The 23433-nt window shown below is 28.4% G+C and overlaps 4 protein-coding genes across 12 annotated transcripts; 1 reads left to right on the top strand and 3 right to left on the bottom strand.

The window, feature by feature from the left end:
• Positions 1-265: 265 nt before the first annotated feature.
• Positions 266-2788, bottom strand: LOC117216846. 3 transcript variants are annotated; one of them, XM_033463931.1, is made up of 5 exons: positions 2734-2781; positions 2272-2309; positions 2003-2187; positions 1737-1918; positions 266-1665 (listed from the first exon to the last, which is right to left on the bottom strand). In XM_033463931.1, the coding sequence occupies exons 3-5, from the start codon at positions 2174-2176 to the stop codon at positions 450-452; spliced, it is 1572 nt and encodes a 523-aa protein (XP_033319822.1). In that variant the 5' UTR covers positions 2177-2187; positions 2272-2309; positions 2734-2781; the 3' UTR covers positions 266-449. The 3 variants fall into 3 exon arrangements, with proteins under 3 accessions (XP_033319822.1, XP_033319821.1, XP_033319823.1); XM_033463930.1 differs by lacking the exon at positions 2272-2309 and having other exon boundaries at positions 2734-2788; XM_033463932.1 differs by lacking the exons at positions 2272-2309; positions 2734-2781 and adding an exon at positions 2491-2617 and having other exon boundaries at positions 2003-2188.
• Positions 2789-3171: 383 nt separating this feature from the next.
• Positions 3172-6422, bottom strand: LOC117216848 (activating signal cointegrator 1 complex subunit 1). 3 transcript variants are annotated; one of them, XM_033463935.1, is made up of 9 exons: positions 5831-6422; positions 5644-5753; positions 5248-5566; positions 4993-5156; positions 4754-4884; positions 4575-4692; positions 3952-4237; positions 3590-3731; positions 3172-3500 (listed from the first exon to the last, which is right to left on the bottom strand). In XM_033463935.1, the coding sequence occupies exons 1-7, from the start codon at positions 6046-6048 to the stop codon at positions 4224-4226; spliced, it is 1074 nt and encodes a 357-aa protein (XP_033319826.1). In that variant the 5' UTR covers positions 6049-6422; the 3' UTR covers positions 3172-3500; positions 3590-3731; positions 3952-4223. The 3 variants fall into 3 exon arrangements, with proteins under 3 accessions (XP_033319826.1, XP_033319825.1, XP_033319827.1); XM_033463934.1 differs by having other exon boundaries at positions 3590-4237; XM_033463936.1 differs by having other exon boundaries at positions 3590-4237; positions 4344-4692; positions 5831-6421.
• Positions 6423-6989: 567 nt separating this feature from the next.
• LOC117216888 lies at positions 6990-22035 on the bottom strand. Of its 5 annotated transcripts, XM_033464029.1 has the most exons (13): positions 15143-15322; positions 14748-15062; positions 12334-13949; positions 11510-12166; positions 11332-11451; positions 11116-11244; positions 10844-11045; positions 10672-10769; positions 10408-10573; positions 9262-10324; positions 8227-9011; positions 7802-8137; positions 7482-7693 (listed from the first exon to the last, which is right to left on the bottom strand). In XM_033464029.1, the coding sequence occupies exons 2-13, from the start codon at positions 14748-14750 to the stop codon at positions 7538-7540; spliced, it is 5331 nt and encodes a 1776-aa protein (XP_033319920.1). In that variant the 5' UTR covers positions 14751-15062; positions 15143-15322; the 3' UTR covers positions 7482-7537. The 5 variants fall into 5 exon arrangements, with proteins under 5 accessions (XP_033319921.1, XP_033319920.1, XP_033319924.1 ...); XM_033464030.1 differs by having other exon boundaries at positions 6990-7693; positions 14748-15322; XM_033464033.1 differs by lacking the exons at positions 14748-15062; positions 15143-15322 and adding an exon at positions 22015-22035.
• On the top strand, positions 15745-21995 carry LOC117216889. The gene is made up of 10 exons (XM_033464034.1): positions 15745-15969; positions 16243-16545; positions 16655-16888; positions 16966-17249; positions 17315-17564; positions 17689-17901; positions 17988-19761; positions 19843-20459; positions 20703-20827; positions 20914-21995. Exons 1-10 carry the CDS (start codon positions 15844-15846, stop codon positions 21911-21913), a joined length of 4926 nt encoding a protein of 1641 aa, XP_033319925.1. The 5' UTR covers positions 15745-15843; the 3' UTR covers positions 21914-21995.
• Positions 22036-23433: the final 1398 nt, after the last annotated feature.

Below are 23433 nucleotides of genomic sequence, written 5' to 3'. Positions count from 1 at the left end.
AATACATTCAATACTATTTCATGCGACTTTTGATTCAAATCGTCGCACTACCTCATTTGCTTTATATGTTTAGAAATATTAGTGGCTAGGATGGAATGTTTGATATAGAATGTAAGCTACTCATGCAACATCATACTACATACAACATACATAATAGCACATATTTTATACAATTCTTTATATAAAAAAATATATATATACATATATAAGTTACATATATAAGTATAGATATATTTGTATATATGTACATATATGTACAATCAGGATATATTAATATGTAAATATATATTTACAGATATTTATGTATTTTTAAACACATATACTGATGAAAATATTTTCGTATTCCACCCATTCAAGAATTTCTATCAATAGGATAATGTCTCTTAATAATAATACGCGATTCGACCAAAATTCAACATTTGTGCTGATAAACAAAATTGTAAATATTATTACACGAAAGTATAACTAAGAATAAAGAATAATACTGCAACAGGAAAAAATATATACACTTCAATTCGTGGATGACAACTTGATAAAAGCAGATTAACATCATCTATTTCGTATTCAAGACCATCTTTAGTTGGTATTTCAACAATTACTCTATCAGAAGATAGCATATTAATTGGAAAGAAACATTTTGTTTGATTTATACAAGAATTTGTTATATTCTCATAATGAAAAATGGGTTTATAAATATCAAATAATGCATATATATCATTCGATACGATATCATTATCACTATAAAAGATATAATAATAGTAACCATCTTCTATGACATTGTGCACAGCTTGCATATGTTTGCCGTTCAGTAAATAAGTGACATCAGTGCATTTTTCAGAAGGTGCAAATTCTTGAGCCATTAAAATTGATCCCCCATAACATTTAAATAACTCATTTTCAAAACTGGATACAGAAGAATCCTTATTAGTATCTGTTACATTTCCTGCATTTCCACCATGTTGAATACCTTGATCAAATAAAAGTGTTGGGTTAACAACCCCTTGATTTCTTTTGATCCTTTTTTTTGATTTTTTTTTATCTTGCACATTCATTTTGTTATTAATATCACCCTTTCCATTATCTTCTAAATTCAAGCTTCTTTGTAATCTTTTTAGAAATAAACTGTATTTATTATATATATCTCTTTTAAAATAAGAATTGATTTTATGATTCTTTTGTGCTTTTTTTCTTTCCTGCAATGTAATATTTTTTCTTGTTTCTTTCATTTGCATCTTATATTTCCTCTTCCTAGCATGCCTTAATCTTCTGGTAGTATGTATAGTTTCTTTTTTCAGAGACCTTTTAATATGTTGAATATTTTTATCCTGTAATAATTCTTTTGCTTCTTCTTCATAATTTTCCATATTAGACATAAAACTGTTTAAATAAGGATAGTGTGTCCCAATATTTTGATCAGTATTGTTCAATGTATGATCCCATAACAATATATCTTCAATGTCATTTAATGTTTTATTGTAATTGTTCTGTATAATAGTATTATTAGAATTAATTTGTTCTGCATTTGATTTAAATGTTACTTTAACTTGTTTTTTTGCTTCTGGTAAAAATATACCCTCCACAATTTGTGTATTGTGATGTTCTAACATTCCACATGTTCGTAAATTTCGTTCTCCCTTAACAACGAGTATAGAAGCACCTTCAAATCTATGCAAATAATTATTATATGCAATTATATATTAACTAAAAAATATGATAATATTCTAACATTGCATTACCTTGAGCACACAGAAAGTGCCACGCTTGATCCTCCTAAGAGATAAAATCCCCAGTACTCCAATGTATCATCTGGTAAAACCATACTTTTTTTAAGACGTATATGTTTTTTATATGAAGTTATTTCTGGTTTGTGTGACATTTGGAACGCATTAAATGTTCTATTCATTCGTAAAATATGTGCCTATATATCATTATTAATAATAATTTATATTTGATTTTATATATAATTCATATACATATATAATCAAAATTAAAGTGTATTTACAGAGCAAAATATTGTAGAAATACCATCTGTAATTTCCAAGATATCAGAATTCATTACAGCATATGCTACATCGGCATAGAAATTATGACGTAAATATAATGGTGTCGCAATAAGTAGAATTGGTAAAATGATTGTTAATGTACAGAAAACTAATATTCTCTTGATTCCATGCATTTTTCATAAACCTGAAGAATCAGGTAATTTAATGTCAATATCTAACTACTAATTAGCATGTATTATATCATATATAACATAATACATGTATATACATCGTATCATGGTAGAGATGGTACATGTGTATTTTATCCTGCACATTTAAAAATATTAAATGATTAAGCAACAAATTATTCAATTTATTGTAGATGATCCATTATTGTTATGAAAATTTCAATAACTTGTTACACTAGGACTAAAATAATTAATATTATTGCAAATTGATATTATCAATTGTTTATTTTTAATAATAATTATACCAATTAGTGATTAGCGATATTAAAAATTGTAAAAATAATTTGAATATCTAACAAACATATCGTAGGATAAAATTATGTGATGTCCAATTCCAAATAATGAAATTTTTAGCTTAAAAAAAATTTAGTGACATATTGTTATATGTTTAAAATATTTCTATACCAGATATATTTAATATTTCTATATCGAATTAATATTAGTAATTATAAATTAATTTCTTTACAAATATGTGTTTGTTAATATTTCGTATTAAATATTACATGCAAGAGGGAAGAGGTTAGAGTTCTTTTTACGGTGATTCGTCTATTACTACTTTGACGTATGACACTCTTTTAGTACTCATTACGCATGCGTCTTCGATCTGATCGTGATATTCATCACGTTACAAAAAAATAAAAAAAGCAAAAAGTATATTAAAGCGATAAAATAACATTAGGTGAAATAAGAAAAATTACAATATTGAAAAAATACTTTATTTTGAATTTATATAAAAATATCATACATGAAGATCTCCTTGTTTAAAAAATACAGAGAACAATAATGCTCTGGATCTTCAAGGTTTAAAAAATGCAAACGCGTTATATTTTTATAATTTTATAATTTCTTAAAAAGTTACTTGAGAAAATCTCAATATAATAAAAAGTAAATATATACTATATACCAATTTACATACAATACAAATTTTTGTTTGTGAATTATTTGAAGACAAGAATTATATTAACTTTAATTATAATAGTTTTTTTGTGACAAAGAATCTGTGTAAAACATTTTATATCAATCTCATTTTGAAAGTGAATATTGAATTTATATTTGGCTGTTTGTACACATATTGAACTCATTTTGTATCTCGTGAGCCATAACTTGTGACAGTTAATAGAAGTAGAGCATTCATTAAGGAGTCGAATATGTACAATATTAAATTACTGAAGTAAAGTAGATAAAAAGAGATTAAAGTGTCAGGAATTCAGTATAAGGACTATTTTCTAATTAAATATTCTAATTTAATAAATCTTTCTTCTATGCAGAACTGCAAGAAAATAAGAATAAACAGAGATTAAAAAAAGAGTTAAAGACTTACATTAAAATACTTGACATGAAAGCCTGAATTCATGGTACCTAGATCTTCTTTCGTATATATTTACTAAAAAATGAGTTAAAATATATCTTTTTTAGTCCAATGGAAGCTTTATGTTTAATTGCTATTGTGGATTATTATTGGCCTGTGTGATACAGGACATGTTAATAATCACTTTTTATACTGTAACATATAAGACAGTTATCATAGCAATATATACATATAAAATAAACGAGGAAATATAAATTACCATTGTCCAGCAATATTAACAAAACTGACACATATAATAAAATATCTAACTACATAAAGAAAATACCAATAATTTTTATTCATATGTTGTTTTGAAATTATTACTGGTATACTTTAGCAAACAGACAATTATGAAAACAGCTTGCACACTTACTATAAATTCATTTATTCTTTTGCTTGTAACTCGAAAAATTTATTTTCTTGAATACACAGGACCTTTTTTCATATTTTGACATATATAAAACACCAAAAATATTGTCCAATCTTTTGAAAACATTTTTTGCATTTAAAGATTAAAGTTTGTAGGTACTTAATCCAGGATATTTACATTATGAAATTATGTAGAATTTTAATCCAGAATATTTACATTGGTATGCAAATACATCTAAAGAATGAATTATATAGGAAAATCGAATTTTCAAATTGTTACACAGGTTCATCTGTAAACATAAATACAACTCATCAAGTTTTAATGATCAATTACAATTATTACTTATTATAAATGCTTGTACTAGTATCATGGATATATTTAATGTTATTATTTACCTTATGAAATACTTTAGTAAAATAAAAGCTATATAATAACAGAAATATACAAAATTTCATTTAAAACAGGATAATAACTTTAAAAAACATGCTAATATACTTTTAGAAAATATCTTATCTTTAAACCAAGTATTTCCTATACAAATTATTTATATCCAATTGCCATCTCATAATTTTGGTATTTTAAAAAATAATTGGATATATAAATTCATATACAATTCATTTATAAACCTTCAAGTAGATTAATTTTTGCAGTTGCTAGATAGTATCCATTACTACCAATTGTATGACGTTGCGATATGTGAATTTGTTTTAATATGGTTTCGCCAAAGGTTGTATTTTCATGAGCCTAAAAAATGTTTCTTAGTTGCAACTAGTATATTACAACTTAAATAATTAAATATATTTACCTTCAATATTTCTCTTGCATCAAATGTTATAAAGTTTTTACTATTTCTTTCTTCTTCATTTATTTGAAATTTTGTATTCATAAGAGTTAAATGCAGTTTGTTTGACTGACGTTTACTTTTGATTATTAAACCTAAGCAACGTATTTTACTATCAGTATGCTTCTTGTTGTATAAGCTATTAATGTCTTTAACATATGCACTCATATTCTACTATTAAAAAGTATTATTTGCTGTCTTACCTATCTTGACATAATAGTCTACAATTTCATCTACTATCTTTTGCAAAACCTCAGTTTTATTAACTAGCTTTGCATATATAATTTTTGCTTCACTAGGATCATCCTGCATTATATCAATTCCTTGTAAGTGTATAGGAATTTGTCCATATTTTTCAATGGTAGGTCTGTAATTTGTTATAAAAACATGATATGAAATAAACTTTAGCAAATTTGTAACAACAGAAGATATTTTTTATATCATATTATTTTCTTTACCTTACAATATGCTCGTTACAATAATATAAAGCTTCTATAGCTTTATTTCTTTCTGTTTCATCAAGTAATGTCATTAAACCAATAGTAAGATGTAATTTACTTGGTGTTTGGAAAATTGTTTCATCCACACCTCTGGATTTCTTTCCTGAATTTGTCAGGACTTCATTTTTAAACATATTAAACTTCATTATTATATGACCTTCATTTAAAGGTATTGATAAAAAGTGTGTAAATTCTAATTTCTTCCTAGTTGCTTCCATTAATAAATTTATTCTCCGACGTGCAGTTATTATTCCTTTGCGATCAGAACCAATTATTACTGTTAAAATACAGATACATAATTGTATTATGAAAATAAAGTTTCATATTTTAATCAAAAATTTAAAGTGTAATTACCAATATCTCCATCTTGGCCTAATTTTGGAATTTGTATTAACGTTCCAGTTTCACTTTCTAATCTTTTACGTACTGCATGTTTAGCTCCAATAATATATGAAAAAAATGCTCTAAAATATTGTGGCAATCATTAATCATTGTTACATGTTGAATTTATTACATAACGTATCTTAAAAAATTTATATACTTTGGTACACGAAATGTATGTTTAAATTTTGTTGATCCATATGGTACAATTTCTATATCTGTATCGTAATATTCATCCTCACAATCTTTGTCATCCAAATGGTAATTATTGTCTTCGAAGTAAGGAGGAACGTCGCGAGCATCTGTCCGTTCAATATTTTCTAATACTCTATAACATCGGCCATCTACCCAAATTAATTCGGGTTTCAGAATATCCATTGTTCGAAAAATATTTTATTCTCACGTCAACCGTAAAAGATATCTTTCTTCTCTATTGATGATAATATCTTATCTCAAGGTAAAAAGTAAGGTTTTTTACCGTAAAAGTCGTTCTATATCATAGATATTATATATATCTGACGTGACGAATTCTCAATCTACAGCGGAATCGCATTTTTATGTTGTCAATGTGCGTCAAATTTTTCTATCGCGCGTTCATTTTTGACATATTGAAATATGTTAAATTTTAATAAAACACGTGATTGACATAATCTAAGATATGTAAGCTATGTTTTATAGAATAAAATCATTTACGAGTTTTATTTAATTTATACATAATATAAAATTATATGTACTTGAGACATTGTTATATCAGTACTTGATGTACAGTACTCACTAGCGCCTCTAGTGACCAAAAGCGTTATCGATCTTGATTTCAGAATAACGTTTGATTAAATAATTAAAAATTTAATTATTTATAATAAAATAATAAATGTATTTTGTTAACGAGATTATGTACATACGATTATGTACGAGATATGTGACATACTACTTTAGAGATTTATTCAACTTTTAATATTTACGTATTGGTGTAAAAAAATGTGTAGGTATGTATAAATATCTACACCGTAATAATATGTACATATATACATAATACAATATTCATATGTATATTACAAATTGTAAGACCGTTTTACGTCAATTTTCAAATATAATTTTTTGATAGCAAAAAAATAATCTCTACACAAATATTTTCTTATAAGAAATAAATTAACTTTTTGGTGTATTTGAAAACAATACTTCTGAGAAACAACTTCAATAAGTTGTAGCCTATTAATAATAAATAATTTTTTTTATTCAAACATTTTTTTCTTTGAAACTTGCATATATTGTTCTTGTCTAAAAAACTATAATACATAAAGTTTTAAATAGATAGAAAATAAGTTTGTAAATGCAAAATTTATTATTTTTAATTTCATTTGCTTTTTATACACATTAAGAAGATAATAATTGCAACTTACTTTTATGAAACAGTTAAAAATTCTTTTACAATTTATAATTATGTACAATATTTAAGACTTTTGATATTGATTATTTCACAATACAATATTTAATGTCATTTTTTAAAACTGATAATTAAAGGCAAAATCAATACTTAATATAATTATGCAAGATGTACATTATAGCAGGACATAAAATGCATTTCTTTTTAAAGATATAACATACATATTATTATCTACCAAATGAAAATATAAAGTTTATACATTGAATGTACGAAATTAGAAATTTGCTAATTTCTTAATGGCTAAATTACCAGAATGTTTATGAAGCATGTACAAATTCATCTATATTACAATAATGATAATTACAGATATATATATCTACATACAGGCATTACTTGGATATATTTTTTTTAGTAGATATATTACAATGTTCAAAGTGAAGGATTCGTATAATAAATAACAATTTCATGTCATAAGTTACATAATTAATCTTCATCAGTGCTTTTCTGATAAACTGCGCCAAATTTACTCATATACTTACGTACAAAATCTTTAGCTTTGTGTTTAACATTTTCATTACATTGTAATTCATCAACACTTTTACAGTGTTTTAATTCTTTTGCAAGTACAAAATGTGTAAGCTAAAACAGAAAAGATTATTAAAAAATTAAATTTAACATTTCTGCTTAAAAAAAATAATATAATTCGTAAAAAAATTTATTTAAAAAGATTTTCTTCTGCAAACGTACCTTTCTAGCAAGATGTTTAAAATCTTCCGTATTTGTTATTCTACCTTGTTTACAATCGTTTTTCCTATACGGATTCAAAAAATGTACCATGACATTCGCCATATTTATCCTAAAAGTATCTTTAATCTTTCTCTCTGACATTGTGGATAAATCAGACGACGGTAGTTGTAATTTATTTAAACTATGTCGTGAATGCGATTTAGATTTGTTACTACGGCGATGTCTTCGTATTTTCTCAACGTGTTCTTTAAACTTGGCTCTTTCTTTTTGACGTCGTAATTTCTCCTTTATTCCTTTGTGCGTTTTGTGATCCATACGGTCTTCTTCTCGACGTGGCTATAAAATATACAAACATAATATGTAAGAATGAATACAAAAATACGTATTAATTGTAATAAAAAGGAAAAACATGAAATATAACGTACGCTAATAATTCTTTCTTGAACTAAACCCTCTCTTCTTTTCTTGCCTTCCGGAAAAAGACCTGAACATCCGCTTATATTATGAACCGCACTTTTTTTAGGTACATTATGCTTAGAACCATTTAATGATTTTTCTATCAAAGTGTTATTTAAGCTTAACTCTTCGTTTCTTGATTCTTCGTTATTGTCTTCGTCAATTTCTTCATCTTCTTCGTTGGATGAACTAGATTCTTCACTAGATTCTGAAGTCGATGACGAATCTGGTTGAACTCCAATATGATCTGGCGGAGGAGGCAACCACTGTGATATTCGTTCTTTTACATGATAATAATATGTTCTGCCTCTACTATCAGTTGCACTCTTCCATTTGGGTGGTAAATCTATAGGAGGTGCTTCAGGCTGCGATTGTCTGAATGTAGCAGAAAATTGTTGGTCTGACTGCTTTTCAATATGTTCGTAAAGAGATTCGGTTTGGAGCGGAACCGATGTTCCGCTAGAAACTAAATTATTCGAGAGTGGCAATTGGCTTTCAGGGTATTGTTGATGACAATGAGACAGTAAAGAATAAGCTGTTGTGCTTTGATTATATACAGGCGTTTGACTTAACGTGTAGACCACTGGAGGTACACCTGAAGGTATGTTACTCGACATGCCAGGTGATATTTCAGAAGAAATTGATGGTGTTAGGACATGTGAACTTTGCGGTACCATTCCGGATTGAGTATGGCTAGATACTGCCTGTGGTCCAGCTACATACACTGAAGTACATTGCTGATTTATTTCTCCATCTATATAATAAAATTTTATATGAATGAAATAATCATATAAGAAGAAATGGACTTAGTTTCTAAATGGTGTAAGTCAATTTCAATGGCTTTTAGGAAATATAATATACATAGGTATAAGTTATGACAAATTATCCTTTCTTTCAAGGCCAATAGAAATTGTTCATTATAAAGTCAAATTTTTGGACTTACATCATTTAAGAACTATGCAACATAAATGTATAAAAATATATATATATATATGGATTAAAACCTTGTGTAGGATATTGTTGCCATTGTCCAATTGATGGATTGTAAAAAACAGGATATCCTGTTTGTGGGTCTACCATAGCCGTAGTATGAGGATCTATACCTAATGCCAAACATCTAGTTTCATGATCTTGCCACGATTCTTGCTGTTGACGACGCTGTCGTTCTTCTTCCTCTTTAGCTACTTTTAAAGCAAATAATTGCCTGCGCTCGTATTTCGTCATTCGCGGAATTGGAACTAAGCTACTTCTTTCTTCTATTCTCTTATCTTTTGTTCGAGTATGTTCAGATTCTGGAGATTCTCGTCCTCGTCTTCTATCCCCACGTTTCTCTACTTCGTTTCTCCCATATCTATCAGATCTATGCCTGTCATACGACGTTCCTCTTTTTTCATCTTTTTCTAATTCTTCTCTGTATCCACGATCTGCTTCTCTCTCATGTTCTTTCATTTGTTCAATTCTTTCCTTTTTCGGTATACGAAAAACTTCTTTTAAATTTGACCACTCAGCTAAAAGACTCAAAGCTAATTCAGGAATAAGATTTTGATCTGTGTTATCAGATTTTATGTCAGTAATTTCAATATTATTTTCTTGTTTTTCTATATCAGTCAATGAATAAGAGTTTCTTTTTTCATTGCTGTCATAATTAATTGGCAATTCATCACTATTTGATTTTGATTTTCCTTGATCATCTTCAGGAGAATCTCCACTCAAAGAAAAATACAATCGTCTTGACCATTTTTCTACCACATTATAAATTTTACTATCCATTAACATTGTTTTATTGGGGATTGGAAGTGTATTTAGGGTTTTCAAAACTTCTAGTCGAAACTGTTGTGCTTCATCAGAATCATTAGTAGAAATATCCATAACATAACTCCAAATCAAACGTAAACCATGATAATCCAAAAATAATCTTCGACATGGCTGTTCTCCGCTTTGTATGAGACGTAAAAGCCGTGTTCTGTGTTCTAATTCCCTGCTACGTACCATTAATCTACTTAATGTCAATGTATGGGCTCTATTTTTCAAACCACCTGAGCATAGTTTATCTATTTCTTCCTCCAACTAAAATAATATTAAAAATAAATCAAATGAATTATTAAATAGTTCAAATTAGTAAAAACAAAAATTATATTTATATTACTCACATCTTCATCTTCCATATAATCAGCTTGTTTCTTTTCACCTTTCTTTTTCTTCATATCTTTCTCACGTTTTTCTTTCTTTTCAATCTTTTCTTTTTCTTCCTCAGGCGTTTCACCAATCCAACCACGACAATTGGGTGCTTCACAAAAACATTTTTGTGCCTCTTTGCTAATTGTGCGATAAAATTTTGCACAAGGGACATACTTTGTTACATATCATTAACGTACCAAAATACTAATCAACTAAAATACTATTAACATACATACCCATAACGTTGAAAATGATAGTCAAATGTAATTTCTTCACCAGCAGCTATAAATTTTTTATTAAAAAAGCCAATTCTCAATTCACCATTCACTGTCCACTGTACAAATTTCAATTATAAAGATAAAGCTCTATATATATAATTTAAAATTTATTTTTACTAGTTATACTTACTTTTTGAGTTTCAGAATTTGGATCGCAACTGTGATTTATGAATCGAGAAACATTTCCTTTCAGAGTTGCATCTATGATTTGATCTGATTTTAATGCCATAAAATAATAATGTTTATTTTTATCTTTTGAATATTCTTTTGCTCTACGTCGAAAATCTTTTGGATCAACTACTTCACCTACATATTCCATTATAAATTCTCCTCTGATGTTTAAAAATAGCATTTATTAATAAAGAATTTTATTATATTATAGTTGTAAAAAAACTTACTTACGCTAACAAGTCAACCATAGCTCGTAATCCAAATCCCTTTTTTTCTGTTCTAAATACTTCACATTTTGCATATTCACAGTTTTGAAATCTTTTATTTGTGCAACGATCACCTACTACACATCGAGGGCCGCTAGAAAATACATAACATATTGTATAAAGCTTATTTTTTTATTAACGTTTTACATTTAATTTAAATGTATGAATATATAATATGTACCACTCTATCATAAGAAGTCTATTTAGACAGTCTTCTCCACAACCTAGTTCTCCTCTTTCAATTTCTTCCTCTGTTAAAAAGCAATCGCATACCATTCTCTTCGTCTCCTTATTTGTGTATCTAAAAGTATTATTATTATACATATCATAATTTCATGGGCTGTATTCTATTTACATACCTTTCTGTCAAATATAAATTTTCACGCAAATATTCAAACTGACTTAGCCTTTCTTCCATTTCTCTGTCTTTTATTTCAGGAACCATAGGTAATAAAATTCTTGCACCCACAGTTTTTGGAATTTGCACAATATTATTATTGTTAACTGATGTCGATACCTCTTTTGTTTGTTCTGTCTCTGTATTAGATTGAAAATTTGTAATTGTTGCTGATCCAGATGGAGAATCTGAAGAATTAATATCTGTTAAAGATCCACTTGTGGTTTTAATAGTTGAACATGATCCAGATTCAGATATATTTGCAATTATAGTTCCAAATACAGATCCAATTGCTGATGTAGATACAGTCCCTGTATTTGATCCACCCATTTCAAGTTCACTTGATCTTCGCCAACGAGATTTTACTTTAACAGGTTTAGAGGAATCTGAATCGTAGCCTGTAGTATTACAAGTTGTTGCTAGCAATGTAAGAGACTCAAATGTATTTACTGTCTTACTGATATTAGTTTCTTTATCTAATTGTGATTCAGATATATTATCCATTTTCATTTCTTGAGCAATTGAAACAACATTATTAGCTACTTTTTCTCGTTCCTGTTGAACGCTTGTTTTTGCAATATCTACATTAGGTTTCATAACTAAACCACGTCCTCGTGATCTATAAAATGGCATAAAAACAAATCATCCTTTTGTTTTAAATTCACCTAAACTCATGTGTACATATTATTTTCAATAATACAATTAGAAAGTCTGTTTGTTTTAGTTAATTTGTTTAAAAAAATATTTTATATGATTTACATATTTATATTATATTAAAATACATACCTTTGTTTCATTAAACCAATTGACCTAATTCTACTACTCCTTCTTACACCAGAACTATTTGATCCACTTTCTGAACCTGTTGTGTCAGTGCTACCACTTCTGCTTCTAAACTCAACCTTTTTATCAATATCATTTGAATTATTATTACATTTTGTATCAAATTCTGTTAATTTACAGTTACTCATAGATAATAGTGTATCATTACTATTATCACTGCTACTAGATAGTTTTGTATCTTCCCCATCAATTTTGCTATCCACTTCACTATCACCATACAATTCCTCATTAACTTGTTGCAAATGTACTGTTTTACGTTGATTTCCATTTTTTTTATCTGATAATACTTTTGATTTTAATAAATGCTGATTTGTACAGTCTACCTTATCATTGCAAGAATCATTATTTAACTCTGTAATACTTTTCTCTACAATATCAACCAATATAGCAGAGTTATTTGATTGATGCAGTTGTTCCATTTTATCTAGTATCGAGGAACTGCTTTCTTCATCAACACTCATTGGTATCACCTTTTCTGTGTTTCCAGCAATTTGTAATGGAGACATTATGTTTTCTGTATTGGATAAATCATTAACTAATTTTTGTATTTCTTTTGAAGGTTCACTAATTTGCATATCTGCTAATTTGTTATCTATCTTACAGAACACATCATCTTTAGATAAAGTTTGCAACTTTTTTGTATATGCATCTTTATTTGCATATGGGTCTCCTTGATCATTAATTATATCCTTACTATGAGTATATGATTTTTCTAAATTAGTTGATTTGTTATTTCTGTCATTAGAAGTCATTGGCACATCTATACATAAGGCTGGCATGGAATTCCCTGTTTTATGTAAATTACACACGTCACTTTGCATATTGCAGTAACAATCATTAGTAGGTGTATTTCTTGAATCAGATTCTATTAACATGGATTCCATGCCATTCTCATTTTGTATCACAGTGTATTCTACAAAATTTTTTGTTTCTAAAGAGGGAGTGTTTACAACTAGTACTTCTTTTACAACTACATTGTCATTTTGTTTTAAGCTGCAACCACTACCCTTAAGTTCTTCTTTAACTTCCATCTCTTCGCATATTACAGTTTCTTCTATTACATCTTCTGGCCATATTTCGATTTCAGCTGAATCAGATTCAGTTACAATTTCTTTATTTGGATTACCAACAACTACTTGTTGAACATCTTCAGGACTAAGTTTATTAGATTGATCAACTATGATGTCTATTCCATCTTGACTATCACTTTCACTAGCATCTTTTTTATACTGGGATGTTGTGGAATATGAACACTCTTCATTAATTGCAAGTACATTACTATTAGAAATGTTCTTATGCTTGTTATGCTTCCTTAAAGAATTTTGATTCTTTTTTGGAAGTACTTGGGTTTGGTATTCTGTGGTACTTCTACTATCTTCTGAGTCGTTTGAGTAAGATATTTGTAAAACATCTCCATTAATCTTTTTTTCTTCTAATTGCTTTTTGGCTATTTGTCTACTAGATTTTCGAACAGGTACATATTTAAGTGATGTTTTTACGGATGATTTCATTTCACTTTTACGTCTACGTGCCATTTTGATTCCATGTATTGTTCTAATCTGAAACGTATGTGAGGAAGAAAATTTGAAACAATTGTAAAAAGTAAAAGAATATATATATGTAACCAATAATATATTGCAATATACTATATGGTTTAAATATGAAATATTACTAAAATAATATCATATAATTATATTAATTATACTGTATTTTTTCTTGTACCAAAAATATTAGTTTTGTATCACTTGGAAAGCTTAAGATCAAAAGTGAATATATCAGTATGAAGAAATGTCACCATTTGTTTTACTGCAGTCTTTTATTCTAGATAAACTCAATTTTCTTATATAATAATAACAAAATATAATAAAATTTAGATTAGCTAGATGATGATACAAAAATTAATTTCATACAAGTTATGTTTATTATAATAAATAATAGGTCAAGAAGATAATAAGGTTACATGTTTTCTCCTTTTCCTCTAATATCTTTATTTGATTGAAATAAAAGGAAAAATAAATACACATGCAAAACACAATGATTGTTTAGAAATTTTGAGCAACTGAGCTTATAATGAAGAGGTACTATGCCTCTTTTATGCATTGTTCCAAAATGGATTATTCACAGCTTTCATGAAAATCAAAATCTTGACTTACAACCAATACCGATTCATTATTTTCTGTTGCAATAATTTGCATTATATAGATATTTTAAACCTCCACTATCGTTTAGGTGTTACACGTTTAGGGCTATTACAAAAATAGTTCTTATTAAAGCTTGATAAACATTGTTTTTTATCAAGATATGCATCTGCTCTTGTAATATCGAAAATTAAACGGAATATATCATCAATTACTTACCATATGTCCCTAAAACTGCTTTTTTAAACTGAATTACAATCATTGTTTAAAATATTTCATCGACATTTTTTAATAATACACATTTTTTTACAATTATTAGATTTTCTCTGTAAGCATAAATGCGACAATTTTATCAGAGATCATCGCAAATACTGATTGATAAATATGGAGTTAACAATTTTGAACGTTGTTAAAAAAGTTTTGGAAGTTCAATAATATACAATTGTGCACTACACACATTGATAGAAGTTTGAGGTAATATAGATATCTTTCCTTGTCCTCGTTGATTGTTTCACTTTACAATCATCACCTTTGCTATAAATGAAACGATAACTTTTGTCCTAGCGAATATTTTCGTAGCTGATTTACGGTTTGTTTAGGCAAACATTAATCACCTGAATGGATTCATCACTGAGAAGCGCAAAGGATATGTGATACTTGAATGATAAAGTGTATATCTCAAGCGTGTACGTAGTCGCCACTGAATATTGCTTGTTTGTAACAATACCGACAACGACCGTGATACCGACTGTACAAGATACAAGGCTGACGCTTTACTCTTTAGTAACTTCACGAATTCTTATTCAAGAAATTATATTCCCCTAGATATATGTTATGAAACAAAAAGCAATTATATCACGCTATGCACTTGTCTGCATAGGTGATAATTATAACATACATGATAATTATATATATATTCATAAAAAGTTACTATTTTTAGAATATAAGATATTTTATTATATATTTATTTCTATGACCTTCTCATAGACAATTAATCTTATCATAGATTTTATTATATGTTATATATTACCTTGTTATAAACATTAAATTCATCGACAAAAGATATAATATTCCGTTAAATATGTTAGATGTTATCAGTAATTCTTAGTAATTTATGTTTGAATTACACGCGCGCAAGTTTTATCGTAAAAATTTCTAACGGCGCCGTGAATGTACAGTTACAAAACCACTAGGAACAATGCTCCGTTGATTGGTGGAATGTAAGAATGGCCGTTCCTACTATTTTAAATTCGAGTTAAGGAATATTTTATAATAGATCTATTTGAATAACAGATAGCTTTTGCCTGAATAAACTATGTCTATTAATGTTACTGTTAATGGGAATCGTTTGAATATCCGCAGAGGAAGAATGGTACTATCTGATTTAGATCAAATTAAGAAAAATGAGCGTGATCGTCGACGAAGGTTACGTTTGGAACAGGTACACATATTATGAATTATGTAAAAATTAAAAGATAAATTTAAAAAGTATGAAATAGAAATATGAGATGTATAATAATAATAATGAAGTACAAAGAAACAATCCTTATTTATTAATGATATAAATATAAGTTAGTAAATACATATTTTGTATTGAATATTGTAACATTATAGTAATTATTTTATTGCATTAAAAGTAGATAAAATATTAATATGGTTGATGACAAGATTAATAATAAAAAGATTGGAAGAATCACTTAAGAAATTTGCACAGGTGCGCCAACAATCAAAAGAAATATCAGATAGACTTTTGAAACGTACAAAATGCATAGCTAAAGAGGAACTTAGAAAGCTTGAAAATAATGACAATTTAGGTTTGAAGCAAATATACAATGGAAAAATCATGGAAGTTCAACAGAAATATCAAGAGGACATGGCAGATATTGGTCAAGCACATATGTCTGCTGCATTAGAACCAGATCATGATGCATTGATCAAGGAGCAATTTAGGAAGAATCAATTAGCAGCATTAAAAAGAGGAAAAGAGGCAATGAAGCAAATGAAAAATATTCAGCAGGTTTAATTTTGTTTTTTCATACATTTAGTTACATTATAGAGAATTTTTATAAATATTCATACATTGTGCTAGAATAAAATTTATGAGTGATTAAATAAAATCTATGTAGATGGATAATACACAACAACAGCGTCAGGAAAGATTACATCAAGTGAGAGAAATGGAGAACTTTAGGTCTACAATGGTAGCAAACCTTCCCAAGAAAACAATATCTGAAGAAAATACTATATGTATATCTATTCAGAATGAAACTGAAGACAAAAATAAACAAGAAAAGATATCTAAAAAGATGAAGAAACATGTTTGTAAGAAATCACCTGGGAAGACAAAAACCAATATAAAAGTATATTAGTTCTAAATAACTTTGATATAACATCAGTAGAGTCAAGTATACATATATATATTGGAACTTTTTTATAGGTTGTAGGAAATGATATTAAAATAAGTTCTCCAGCTAAATCTCCAGTTAAGTCTGCAATTAAATCTCCAGTTAAATCTACAGTTAAATCCCCAGTTAAATTGAAGGCAAAAACAATAGAAGAAATTCAAGAAAATGATTCTCCAATTCTAGAACAGCAATCTATTCCTAACTCAGTTATAGAACTATTGCCTGCACAAACTGCACATGCTACTGAACTTAAGTTTGACAATAAAACTTCTGAACAAAATGTTCAAAATATTCGGATAAAAGATAAAACAACAAGGTATGTATTATAATGCTTAAAGTTAAAAAGAATATAATGTTTAACAAATATCTTGGATGTTAAAGGTATAATCCAGATGACTATGTACAAACAACTTCAGATTCTACTAATAGTGATAGTTCTAGTTCATTTAGTGATGATTCATCATATTTTTCTGATAGTGGTGAACAATATATAAACAGAGAAACAAAAACACCAAGATATGTAAAATGCCCAGCTACTGATAAAGTACACTTATATGATCATAAAAAGCATCATAGTAATGTGTATGATCAACCAACTGGAGTAGTTGAAAAAATACAAGCATGGGATGAGGTTTGCAATAAGTAGTATAATAAATATTGTATTTACATTCTAGTCATATGATCTTTTAGCCATTCATGATAATTTAAAAAGGAACATAAAAAAAGATTCATTGATATTAAACATGTGTTTACAGCCAAGTGCAATGGATTTGGCTCAAGAAATTGAACGAGCACAAACTGCTCAAACACGCTTATTAGAAAGTCGTAAACACAGCGCGAAGAAACGAGGAGAAGATGCAGTATTAAGAGAAAAAGTACGCCGGGATTATCAGACACTTATGCAACATTTAGATCAACTTACTAATGAAGAACGTAAATTAAAAGCCAGTCAAGTCGAACATTATCCGGTATATATCTTATTTTAACGTTCCAAGTTTCACCATATACATATGTCTCATTAATTACAATGTTTCTCCTTGCAATTTCTATTTAGAAAGATACATATGTACAGGAAGAACGAAGAAAAATTTTACGAGACCAACACAAAACGAAATTAAATCGTGCACTAAAAACGTTATTAAATGAAGAACAATGTACGTCGTACCCTGTAGAAAGACAAATTACTCTTACACCAAGAAATCATGATGAAAACATAGATGACTGTGTCAATTGGGAAGAATCATGTTGCTTTAGTCAATGTACAGAAACTAGCAAAATTCCACAAAACAAATGCAAAGAGAATGGAATCTCACGTGAAGAACAAATATTAGATATGTTAAAAAAGGTTGAAAGACAGAAGCGATTGTTATTACAAGAATTTGGAGCAGATTTACCAAACGACATTTTTAATGCATCTATAAAGCCCTTATTTGAAAGAGATAAATCAGTTCAGACTCAGTCACCTACTCAAGTCGCGCCTATCCAAAAACCTATATCGCCAGAAATCACAGTGATAAATGCATCTTTTGATGAAAAAAGTAAAAAGGATAAAACGGATAAAATAGAAGAAAAAAGTAATATATCTGTGAAAAAAGTAGAAATTGCTGTACAAACTATGACAGGAGATAAGAGTAGAGAAACTGTAGCTCAAGATAAAGGTACACAAGTAGAACTGGTGCCACAGAAGGAAAGTGAATCTACTTCTGTTACTGATGAAATTAAGACAATTACAGACCATTACCCAATTGAACCAAAAATTACGGTTATCAGAGCAGGAGTAGACAGTAGCGAATCAACAAGTTCTGAGACAATAAACGGAATTACTGATATTGATGAAGAAAGCCCGGAAATAACGCACAAAAAGAAAAAGTACGTTATGAAAACATCGAAGCCAATTCCGACAAAAATGTGTCACAAATCATGTTCAACTCGTCCATGCAAACCTTTGACTCCTACAAAGAAATATTCAAAATTTTTGTCAAAATCGCAATATAGCAGTCCAAGAAGGTGTACGAGTACGGAAGATGTGCCTAGTAAAAAGATTAGAATGTATGTGGATAAAAGTGGATTAAATATTAAAGTACAGCCACCTCCGGTTGCAGAAATTGCTGTAGATGTTAATACGCAAAGTACTCAGGTTTATTCAACGGGCACTCACGAACAACAACAGGTCACTATGAGTAAACAACAATGGATTCAATCCAAGTCAAAAAGAATTAAAATAAAGGATGTTTCAGACTCATCAACGTCTTTTGCTAGTCCACCACCAGCAAAGCCTAAAGATATACTTGAAGCGTTAAGCAATAATATCTCTATTCTCGAACTGTTAGATTCATCAACAAACGAAAGCTTAAGGCTTTTGAGGAGAGATGTTAGTCCAGTATCAACACCTGAAACCCCATCACCACGTACCATGAAAATGCCTTCAAATATACCTGATCTAACTAGAATTAAAAAATTACTTAGATATCCATCCACAGATACTCAAACATATAATAATGATAATAATAATAATATTAACAACAAGTCATCATCTACCAAAAATGATTATTCAACATCAACAGATGTATCTCAACATCAGCAAAATGATCGTCTATTATCAAGAAAAATTAACGACGTACATTTGAAAGTTCCAGCTTCATTAGGATTTTGTTTATGTAATAATCCAGACTGTAAACAAGAACATACTAAATTTGATGAAATTCGTAATTATGCATTAAAAAATTGCCCACAGATATTACAAAAGTACGAAGATCTTCAAACTACATGCGCTGAGAGAATAATTTCTTTGACACATCTTATTGAAAAAGTTCGAAATGAACAAAGAGGTATATTACTTTTATTAATTATTAAGAATTAAGTAATGAAGTTTAAGGAGAAGAAAATTATTATTATATGATTTTGTTTAGGTATGGAAATGTCCATGATCGATCCATCTCGACTCGATGAAACCAGTTTGATGCAGTTACCTGAGCCACGAGAAAGGTCTGATCTGGAAAATGTTCATAAACTTGTAGAAAATATAGAAGCGATTCATAATCAACTTGCAAAAACATTAATCGAATCTCAAAGGATTATTAAAAGCAAGGCAATTATTAAAGAAGAACCTGATCAAATTAAAGAAACACAAACAGTAACTCCAACAACCGATGATAATGTAATTTGCCTTGATGAACAAGAAATAGAAGTAGAAAAAGAAAGAGCCAAGCCAAAGATTATAAACGAGGAAAAAGTGAATATTCAGTTGAATAGATTCAAAGTACATAAATCAGCCCAAGTGTTAACTTCAACACCAGAACATGATACTAAGCTGATGAAACATTATGAGGAAGAACTGATAGAAAAAATATCGAAAGAAATTTTGGAACAAAGTGAAGGTTTCAATAATAATAATTTAATTACATCAAAAGAAATTTCAACTATAAAACATTCCATACAAACTTCAACGGATAATGATGGTTTTAAAAGTAATATTTCCAGAATAGAAAGAAATGATACAACTACAAGGAAACATTCTAATAAAGAGGTATAACTTATGTTTTTTAATTAGTAATAATAACACTTATATAATTAAATACAATACAATATACTGAAAGTATAGTACTACTGAATGGAGCCTAATTTTTCATAACAAATCATAATGAATTGAATATGAAGAATACATTTTTTAAATAAACTTTTTTTCTGTCTGTTAGCGCAACATTTTGTTACATAACTTATATATAATTATTTAGTTAGTTATACATTGTCAATTGTTACGTTGTTCTAGTCAAAAAGGATTAAAGATTTTGTTCCAATGCTGACTGATCCAAAAGTATCGAAAGCTGTAGATAATTTAGCACATTCTAATGGAAGAAGTAAACCACCAGTGAGTTTACTTAGTGGGCCATATAGGTAAAATTTTGTTTTTTTCATATTTTTTATATTTTCATAATTTAATCTTACATTTTTGGTACGATTATAATAAAATCGAATTCCAGGCCGGAAATTGAATCATCAGGTCATGAATTGTCAACGATAATTGAATTCGACACGCCGGATACCGTAAATAAAAGTCAAAGTCATAATGCCAGAAGTCCATTATCAGCGAAGAAGGTAGCAGAGAGTCAAATAACGAAATCTACTGCTATAGTAAAGCCATCCGAACACATTGCTTCTTCGCTTAATTTACATAATCAACGTGCAGAAAAGTTGTGTAATTCTTCAGTTACAAAATTATCTTTAAAAGAGTTAGTAAAAGAGGCCTCGATATTTCTTGATTCACCCAAAACATCTAAAAATATAGGAAATCAAAATTTAATGGGAAGTAAAAACGAAGGAAGAGAAGATATTGCCGAGGAGATGAATGATAGAAAATTACAGCGTAACACGGTTAATCAAAAATCATCGCAGATAGAGGAATTGCAGCTTTTTTATCCTAGTACTGATGCAAATAACGAATGTAAAGATAATAAGGATAAAATCACATCTACAAGTTCAAATAGTTTTTCCGAATTATCGGGTGTTTCACAAATAGCAAGTACCCCATCTTCTACTATATTAAAATATGCATCATCTCCGGAAGAAATGGAAATTGCTCTTAAAAAACTTGGTCTAGGTTGGGCGATTACGACGTTGAAAAAAACACGCGAAGCAAGCGCTTTGAGCTCATCATCGAATTCTGATGTAACACCGATGAATACTGCTAAAAGAATATCACCTGTTAAGAAACAATTCGATAGTAATTACGGATTACCAGATTTTAGTGATGTGTCTTCGATATCTATTAAAGAAGCTAGTAAAAGTACAGAGCAAGCAGTTCTCTTAAAAGGTAGAACTTCTACGCCAAAGCTGCAAAACTCGAATTCTAATAGCGAAAGGACGAATTCAATTAACACAAATATATCTGAAAATTTTCAAGAACCTGACAATGGTTTAATAATTTCAAATATATCTCTTACAAAGACGAAATCTAGCATTAAAAAGTTAGAAAATCTATGATGTATTTTTATACTTTTATCTAGTAACATTTATTCTAAATATTTAAAAATATACAATGAATTAGTGAAAAATCAGTTTAAAATTTTGCTTCTTGTTAGTACCATTGATTCACTGGTAGACTGCACCACTGTATACAAAGTAGAGCACTGCACTAATTTCGTGTAATTCTACATAGATAATTTCTGAGAATTTCAGCTTCAATTTAATTCCTGAATAGTTCAAGAATTCGCCTTATAGACCGAAAAATATAATTTTTTAAATTTCTCATAAAGAAATTAATTCCGCGTTATTACGTTATTATTATGTTATAATGTATTACGTTATATAATATTACGTTACATTGTATTACGTTATAATGTATTACGTTATATAGTACTACGTTATAATGTATTACGTTATATAATATTACGTTACATTGTGTTACGTTATAATGTATTACGTTATATAATATTACGTTACATTGTGTTACGTTATAATGTATTACGGTATATTGTATTACGATATTTTATATTACGTTATATTATATTACGTTTTGCCCTTCGTACAAATACTGGGCAGAAGGCGTATGTTACCATGACCGCGGACGGATATAAAAACGAGCATAGTGGGGATATCGAAAGATGACAAAGGAAAGCAAGTGGATCAAAAGAGCAGTTGTAAGTAGGCAGTCGTCAGTAGGAGTCGCGAGTTGAGAGTTGTGAAGTTGCTAGTAAAGCAAATAAATAAACTGTTGAACAAAGCGCCGAATATTCATTAGGCACCTTTCACGTTCTACATCTCATTCATATTGTATTACGTTATATAGTATTACTTTGTATTTTATTACGTTATATCATAACACGCTATATTATATTACATTATAATGTATTACGTTATATTATATTACGTTATAATGTATTACGTTATAATGTATTACCTCATATAGAATTACGTTATAATGTATTACGATGTAATGTATCACGTTATGTAGTATTACGTTGTAGTATATAACGTTATCTTGTATTACGTTATATAGAATTACGTTATAATGTATTATGATGTAATGTATTATGTCATATATTGTAGTATTACGTTATATAGTATTTCGTTGTCCATGGATTAAACGATTTTTAAAACTTGCTTATAACTAAAACACTGGGGAGAGAATATTCATATGAAACTAATCTTTATTAATTCTTTATTCTAATTAATTATTATTATATTAATTCATTAATTCTTTCTCTTCCTGTCCTAAACTTTCATTTGAACGTTCAAAAATTGAGAAATTATGCCTAGCAACCAAATAATTTGGATTTTTTATCGATTGAACATAATTAAATATTGCACATCTACACTTCAGTCGCAAATATCTTAAGATTGAATAATGGAAACAATATGATTATTAAGGTATTAAAGAATAAGGGATTAAACAATGTGATCATTGAATTTGTTCTTTCATGCTCTACAAGGGTATTGAAAAATAAACATAGGATTTTATTTAAAAAATGGTGATTACCTTGAAATACTGTCACTTTGTTCTA

This window comes from Bombus bifarius, unplaced genomic scaffold (assembly GCF_011952205.1).
Source record: "Bombus bifarius isolate JDL3187 unplaced genomic scaffold, Bbif_JDL3187 scf7180000007974, whole genome shotgun sequence".
Lineage (NCBI taxonomy): Eukaryota > Metazoa > Arthropoda > Insecta > Hymenoptera > Apidae > Bombus > Bombus bifarius.
Note: the sequence above shows the minus strand (reverse complement) of the source record. Positions and strands in the feature narration are given on the sequence as shown.